The sequence below is a fragment of the Salvelinus alpinus genome, chromosome 10, assembly GCF_045679555.1.
Source record: "Salvelinus alpinus chromosome 10, SLU_Salpinus.1, whole genome shotgun sequence".
Classification (NCBI taxonomy): domain Eukaryota; kingdom Metazoa; phylum Chordata; class Actinopteri; order Salmoniformes; family Salmonidae; genus Salvelinus; species Salvelinus alpinus.
Window position 1 is genome coordinate 67449353 of NC_092095.1, and position 8561 is coordinate 67457913.

An 8561-nucleotide genomic window follows, 5' to 3' on the forward strand; every position below is an offset into this window, starting at 1 on the left:
ATAATTCATCCACCTGACAGGTGTGGCATATCAATAAACTGATTAAACAGCATGATCATTACACAGGTGCACCTTGTGCTGGGGACAATAAAAGGCCACTAAAATGTGCAGTTGTGTCACACAACACAATGTCACATGTCTCAAGTTGGGGGAGTGTGTAATTGACATGCTGATTGCAGGAATGTCCATCAGAACTGAATTGAATGTTATTTTCCCTACCATAAGCCGCCTCCAGCGTCGTTTAGAGAATTTGGCAGTTCATCCAACCGGCCTCACAACCGCAGACCACATGTAACCACGCCAGCCCAGGACCTCCACATCCAGTGTCTTCACCTGAGGGATCGTTTGAGACCAGCCACCCGGATAGCTGATGAAACTGAGGAGTATTTATGTCTGTAATAAAGCCCTTATGTGGGAAAAAAACCTCATTCTGATTGGCATGGGCCTGGCTCCCAAGTGGGTGGGTTTATGCCCACCCATGGCTGCATCCCTTCCCAGTCAATCCATAGACTGGGGCCTAATACATTTATTTCAATTGACTGATTCCCTTATATGAACTGTAACACAGTAAAATCGTTTAAATTGTTGCATGTTGAGTTTATTTTTGTTCAGTATAGTTTCTGGGGGTGCAGCATAAGCTGCCAATTTGTGTGGAACTATCTGTATTTGTAGTAGCCTGTTGATGCCTTTGATGTGGTGGCCTCTAAATTGGACTTTAGTTTGGCACAGAGCCTGTGAACAAAAATAATGTTACGTCAACAAACTATAGCTAAATAGATTTCCCATCTGTTTGTTTTTTTGCTATGACGTCATTCAGGTTCAGCCTACTGTGAGCCACAACAAAATACAAGAACCAACAGTTCCTTGTTCCTTGTCATTTAATTTACAGTAGATGTCACATTGTAATTGGCTACGGCCGGGAACCGAGACTACTCTATAGGCTTCCCGCATCAACAATAATGGATTTCCAAAAACATTATTGCACTTTCGTTGAATATGACTCACGTCACGTGCAACTAACGAAGCAATATATTATATGGTCCAACGTGAGAAACCATGAGCTTATGTCAACATTCACCAGCTGAGAATGAATACTTTTCTCATTCTCTTATGCTTGCTCTCTGAAGGTAAATTGTTTTCCATGGCTTCTGACTAGTGGTTGATTCTGCTCATATATGATAATATAGGTTAGGTTAGCAACATTTACCAAGTTTGACAGGTATTTGATTATTTTGTTTGTAGGCTAAACTGTATTAATTTACCTGTAAACTTGCCTTCTTCCATTTGTAGCGGTCTCTGCCAACGTCGTAGCTAGAGGAGACACCAGGGTTGACTTCAATGCCGACGCATCATATACCTGCACCCTTGCGGACCCGACAGGTGTGTTGCAAGTCACCTGGCAGAGGCTGTTCAAAGACGACTCGGTGGAGAATCTGGCCACCTACAGCAAGCGGTTTGGCGTTAAAATCATAGACCCGCACCGAGGCAAGGTGGTTTTCACGGAGGCATCTCTCAACTCGACGTCCATTACCGTGAAGAATGTAACATGGGCGGACGAAGCCTGCTATATTTGTTCCTTCAATGTTTACCCGAGTGGATCAATACGCAAGCAGACGTGTCTTACCGTTCAAGGTATTTAATGCACTGAATAATAACAGTTTTAGGGCTTCCCTCTATTGTTCTCTATTCAGTTGAAGTTATATTTTAATGTAAGTGATATTGTAACTCAAAATAATAATCGTAAATCAGCACAGGTACAAGCACACCTGGTCAACTAATTATCCAGCCCTTGATTAGACCTAGTTGAATCAGGTGTGCTGGTACTGGAATAGAAGTGAAAGTCACTGGGGGTATCCTCTTATGGAGCATTCATAAAGAAGTAAGTAATACCTTCAGTACATTCGGAAAGTATTCAGACCCCTTGACTTTTTGCACATTTTGTTACTTTACAGCCTAAAATAGATGTTTTGCTTTGTCATTGTGGGGTATTGTGTGTAGCTTGATGAGGAATTAGTATTTATTTAATCAATTTTAGAATAAGTCTGTCACATAACTGAATGTGGAAAAAGGGAAGCGGTCTGAATACTTTACGAATGTACTGTAGATGCTTCACTAATACATTTTTAAGCTAAACCACCAATACAGGTAATATAAAGGTCCTTACATCTGGTGCTTCGCCAAATATAGAATAATCCTTTAGTCACCCTTTACAGCAGGACATTTGCTAAGGAGTGATATATCTGAATAATACAGTATGGGCGTGTAAAGGGTTTATTAGGGGTTTTATTAGGGAATAGAAACACTATGCTTTAGAACACCTGCTAACTGCAAGTATAAATCACCATATTGGCATTGTTACATCACTGGCAGGATTGAAAAAAATGTCTGAATGACCATGAACTCTGCATGCATTAATAAGGGACATTGGCTGGTGTCAAACCATAAATGAAAACATGATACATATTTTGAAAGCAGTTCTTAATTGATCTGCCTGGTAAAATAAATAAAATCAACATGATCTAATATTCCCTGTTTCATCTATTCAAAGGTGTATCTGAAGTGAGAGCCACAATGCAAAAAGTCCCCAGCACTGAACCTGACTCAGACATGGAAGTTGTGGTCAGCTGCTCTGCCACAGGTAAACCAGCACCTTGGATCCAATGGAACATTTCTGCAGCAGCACTCATAAAGACACCTAACAACTGGACTGTCATTAACAAAGACCAAACTGTCACAGCCAATAGCAACATCACCCTCCAACTGTTGCCAGGCTCAGGGGGATATGTGGACTGTATCATAAACAATGGGATGAGGACACAGAGACACGAGCGGGTCCTGCTTCCTATTCTCCCTGGAGAGAGGGAGGTTGAAGAGGGTACGTGATGTTGACGTATTATATACTTCTAAACCAGACTCTTTTAGCGTGTCAGAATGGTTCAACCTGAAAACAGCATTGAGAAAACATCATCCCTAGCTCTATAAACAGCATGCCAAATTCATGATATTAATAATAAACATTTACATTTGGATACATGAATTTGGAGATCTATTTAACAGGCTACATCATCCCCAGGGGCATGTTGTGATAGCCTTGTGACCAACATCATCGTGCAATAGCGTGACATTCTGTTTCCTGAAAACAGAACACAGCGATTTCAGGCTGGTTCCAAGAGGCTAATGTGGTGATGCTATTAGTGCTGTTAGTAATCTTATCTCACCAGTTGGGTTTAATGTTGACTACCATGGTAAAGCATCACGAGTCACTCCCGTTTAAAATCCCACTGTAGTCAAGTGTTGTGTTGAGTTCTGGGTAGTTTCCAGCCCCTCAGGGAAGCTACGTGATGGATGATATGATTGGATAGATGGGACAGAACATGATGTCAACATGTTATTCAAACTGAATGCATTAAAAAGGAAGGGTGTATAATTCCTCGTCTTTCTCTTCAGAGTAAATGCTATCTCTCCAAACACATGCTCACTGGAATTTCATGTTTCACCTTCCAGATGACAAGAGGACATCCCCGTGGGCTGTTGCCATTCCAGTATTCCTAATCATTTCCCTTTTAGTCATCTTTGGCTGTGTCGAACTTCAAAAGAAAAAAGGTGAGTCCGCACAAGATTATCTGTAATATCTTTATTTTAATCGTCTTAGTAAGACAAATGGAATGAATTGAGTCATCAACTCTATATATGGTTCTGGCTTTTATCAAACAAACTGTGAGCAACGCATGCCTTAGAGCTCCGGAATGTTTATGGATAACGTCCTTTCAGATTCACTGTAGTACAGTATAGTAACCTTCACATTCTATCTGGCAGGTTGCAGGCAAGCAGCGTTGGAAACCACAGCAGACGAGCAGGACCCTCCTAGGAGCATTGTGTAAACATCTGTCTGTTGTTGCTGACCGTGCTTATATGCACTGTAGCTGACAGCTGTTTTTGTTGAGGACTGGAGCACCTGTTGTTACTGAGCCTGGATGTTGAACCTTGTTGAATCATTCTTACACAGTCATAAATAAGCTAATTAACACATGCATTATACAAGCCATGATATGGTTAATGCTGTTTAGAGGTACTGAAATGGCACTTTTAGGTTTGAGAGATTGATGACCTCTTGTAGGTGAGTGTTGTGATATGAGGTTGGCTACCTGTTGCCTGGCTACCCAAACTCCTTGCTCCGGCCAAACGCCACGCCCAAGGACGTTCGTTTCTTCTTCGCAATGAGTCTGGATTTGAGTACCTCCCCAACATTTCACCGAATGCCAACGCATTCGGGGCCATCTGATTTGTCCGGTAACGATGGGTTGAGTCAGAGCTAGAACACACGTGGGTAAAACAGCAGTTTGAAAATTCATCATTGGCTGTTACTCTGATTGGTTAGAGACAATCCAATTGCTGAAGACATTGTTTTGTACAACGCCCCTCGTGCCCCTCGTCACCACAAACAACTTCATTAATAACCCTCACCATATTCATACTAAAGTATGTAGTGAAGGACAAAGCAGCGGAATAATTTAGTTTGAGTCGTCAGGCTAGGTTACCTCATCTATTAGGACAGCACCACCTACTGTTTGAATGTACTTTATTATAACATACACCAAGTAGAATAGATGTATCTATTTATTTTATGGTTTTAAATAACCTATTAATTTATTTTATTTCAACCCACTTCAATATGATTGACCTTGTTGCACTTTTGTTCAAGTTAAGTTTACAGTGTATTGTTATTATAAATCTATGGAAGTACAGAGTTTGTTGTTCTTCCTGTTATGTCAGTGTAATGTGTGAATGTATTTGAGACCTTAGAATGTAATGGTCATAATGATGATAATGTTTGCTCTTTGATATATCGTCATGTTTGAGTTCATATTGTTATTTATTCTGATCATGGATGTTGCTTGTTGTGTTTGACCCCACTTGATTTGACACTGTTTATAAATCAGGCTATTATTCTCACTTGATCTGTACAAGGTTTTATATTGTTTAAGATTCAAAAACATTCTTTATATGGATTGTGTTTCCCCCTTCTTGATATAAAACTATTCGCTGTATTTAAAAAAACACAAACTGCCCATTGTCACCTTACAGTAACATCACCATTTAAAATCAGGGGTAGGTTTTTAAAGCTCTGTTTACAGTAACATCACCATTTAACATCAGGGGTAGGTTTTTATAGCTCTGTTTACAGTATCATCACCATTTAAAACCATTTAAAGCTCTGCGCCAGGCTCACTTGGCTATGTGTGTGTAATATTTCAGCTCCTTTCTGTTTTTTAACTTGAGAAGAGTTCCTTTAACCTTCTCAACTAAAACTGGTAAAACAATGGTTCTGACATAGGCTTACACACTATGGAAGAAAAACATTAAAAAATATATATTTAAAAATTCACCAGCTGAGTTTACTTTAGCCTGGTGTATGGGGAGGGGCCATATGTGATTCAACCTCATGTTGGTTGGACACAGAGGAGAATTCAAATTCTCTTTCTATAAGAGAACTCACATTTTCACCAGGTCTTCTGCACATTACAACTACCTGTTTATTCTGCTAATAGACTAGTCATTTCTATAGGTGAGCTAATTAGTTTTATGCATGATATACTGCATTTGTCAGAATTATTTTCTGAATGTACACAATATTGCTGATACTATTGCTTTTCTTTATGAAATATAGTGCTTTTTACAGGGGTGTCAAGCTCATTCCACGGAAGGCCGAGTGACTGCGGGTTTTTGCTCCACCCTCGCACTTGATTTATGAATTAAGGTCACTAATTAGTAAGGAACTCGCCTCACCTGGTTGTCTAGGTCTTAATTAATTAAAAGGCAAAAACAAAAACTCGCAGACACTCGGCCCTCCGTGGAATGAGCTTGACACCCCTGCTATAGGCTAAATTAAAGGTAAATTATGAATGTAATGTAGTGAAATGCATGTATTGTAGTGAAAGTCACTGTATAAACTGTATAGTGTAGTGAAAGTCACTGTATAAACCCTACAGTGAAGTGAAAGTCACTGTCTAAAAAACTATGGTTTAATCAGTGAACAAAGAGGATTGATGTGTAGCCATAGTTCCTTATATTCACTGATGTCCACACATTCTGTAGTTGATGTTACTTTAATAATTCAACACATGGACCCATACTGCAGTCAGTTACTAACCCATACTGCTGTCAGTTACTAACCCATACTGCAGTCAGTTACTAACCCATACTGCTGTCAGTTACTAACCCATACTACAGTCAGTTACTAACCCATACTGCTGTCAGTTACTAACCCATACTGCAGTCAGTTACTAACCCATACTGCAGTCAGTTACTAACCCATACTGCAGTCAGTTACTAACCCATACTGCAGTCAGTTACTAACCCATACTGAGATCAGTTACTAACCCATACTGCAGTCAGTTACTAACCCATACTGTTGTCAGTTACTAACCCATACTGCTGTCAGTTACTAACCCATACTGCAGTCAGTTACTAACCCATACTGCTGTCAGTTACTAACCCATACTGCAGTCAGTTACTAACCCATACTGCGATCAGTTACTAACCCATACTGCTGTCAGTTACTAACCCATACTGCAGTCAGTTACTAACCCATACTGCTGTCAGTTACTAACCCATACTGCAGTCAGTTACTAACCCATACTGCTGTCAGTTACTAACCCATACTGCAGTCAGTTACTAACCCATACTGCGATCAGTTACTAACCCATACTGCTGTCAGTTACTAACCCATACTGCAGTCAGTTACTAACCCATACTGCTGTCAGTTACTAACCCATACTGCAGTCAGTTACTAACCCATACTGCTGTCAGTTACTAACCCATACTGCAGTCAGTTACTAACCCATACTGCTGTCAGTTACTAACCCATACTGCTGTCAGTTACTAACCCATACTGCTGTCAGTTACTAACCCATACTGCTGTCAGTTACTAACCCATACTGCAGTCAGTTACTAACCCATACTGCGATCAGTTACTAACCCATACTGCTGTCAGTTACTAACCCATACTGCGATCAGTTACTAACCCATACTGCAGTCAGTTACTAACCCATACTGCTGTCAGTTACTAACCCATACTGCAGTCAGTTACTAACCCATACTGCTGTCAGTTACTAACCCATACTGCGATCAGTTACTAACCCATACTGCAGTCAGTTACTAACCCATACTGCTGTCAGTTACTAACCCATACTGCTGTCAGTTACTAACCCATACTGCTGTCAGTTACTAACCCATACTGCAGTCAGTTACTAACCCATACTGAGATCAGTTACTAACCCATACTGCAGTCAGTTACTAACCCATACTGCTGTCAGTTACTAACCCATAATGCTGTCAGTTACTAACCCATACTGCTGTCAGTTACTAACCCATACTGCTGTCAGTTACTAACCCATACTGCAGTCAGTTACTAACCCATACTGCTGTCAGTTACTAACCCATACTGCGATCAGTTACTAACCCATGCTGCTGTCAGTTACTAACCCATACTGCTGTCAGTTACTAACCCATACTGCTGTCAGTTACTAACCCATACTGCGATCAGTTACTAACCCATAATGCTGTCAGTTACTAACCCATAATGCTGTCAGTTACTAACCCATACTGCAGTCAGTTACTAACCCATACTGCAGTCAGTTACTAACCCATACTGCAGTCAGTTACTAATCCATACTGCAGTCAGTTACTAACCCATACTGCTGTCAGTTACTAACCCATACTGCTGTCAGTTACTAACCCATACTGCAGTCAGTTACTAACCCATACTGCTGTCAGTTACTAACCCATACTGCAGTCAGTTACTAACCCATACTGCGATCAGTTACTAACCCATACTGCTGTCAGTTACTAACCCATACTGCAGTCAGTTACTAACCCATACTGCTGTCAGTTACTAACCCATACTGCAGTCAGTTACTAACCCATACTGCGATCAGTTACTAACCCATACTGCTGTCAGTTACTAACCCATACTGCGATCAGTTACTAACCCATACTGCTGTCAGTTACTAACCCATACTGCAGTCAGTTACTAACCCATACTGCTGTCAGTTACTAACCCATACTGCAGTCAGTTACTAACCCATACTGCTGTCAGTTACTAACCCATACTGCTGTCAGTTACTAACCCATACTGCTGTCAGTTACTAACCCATACTGCTGTCAGTTACTAACCCATACTGCAGTCAGTTACTGACCCATACTGCTGTCAGTTACTAACCCATACTGCAGTCAGTTACTAACCCATACTGCAGTCAGTTACTAACCCATACTGCAGTCAGTTACTAACCCATACTGCAGTCAGTTACTAACCCATACTGCAGTCAGTTACTAACCCATACTGCTGTCAGTTACTAACCCATACTGCAGTCAGTTACTAACCCATACTGCTGTCAGTTACTAACCCATACTGCAGTCAGTTACTAACCCATACTGCTGTCAGTTACTAACCCATACTGCAGTCAGTTACTAACCCATACTGCGATCAGTTACTAACCCATACTGCTGTCAGTTACTAACCCATACTGCAGTCAGTTACTAACCCATACTGCTGTCAGTTA

At 40.8% G+C, this 8561-nt stretch overlaps 1 protein-coding gene and 1 long non-coding RNA gene across 2 annotated transcripts; one reads left to right on the forward strand and one right to left on the reverse strand.

Annotated features, from left to right (window-relative positions):
- Positions 1-576: 576 nt before the first annotated feature.
- LOC139532704 (uncharacterized) lies at positions 577-1541 on the reverse strand. The gene is made up of 2 exons (XR_011666637.1): positions 1263-1541; positions 577-732 (listed from the first exon to the last, which is right to left on the reverse strand). It is a non-coding gene; the product is annotated as an uncharacterized lncRNA (long non-coding RNA).
- On the forward strand, positions 854-5077 carry LOC139532703 (OX-2 membrane glycoprotein-like). The gene is made up of 5 exons (XM_071330642.1): positions 854-1127; positions 1291-1632; positions 2549-2875; positions 3505-3603; positions 3817-5077. The coding sequence occupies exons 1-5, from the start codon at positions 1088-1090 to the stop codon at positions 3879-3881; spliced, it is 873 nt and encodes a 290-aa protein (XP_071186743.1). The 5' UTR covers positions 854-1087; the 3' UTR covers positions 3882-5077.
- Positions 5078-8561: the final 3484 nt, after the last annotated feature.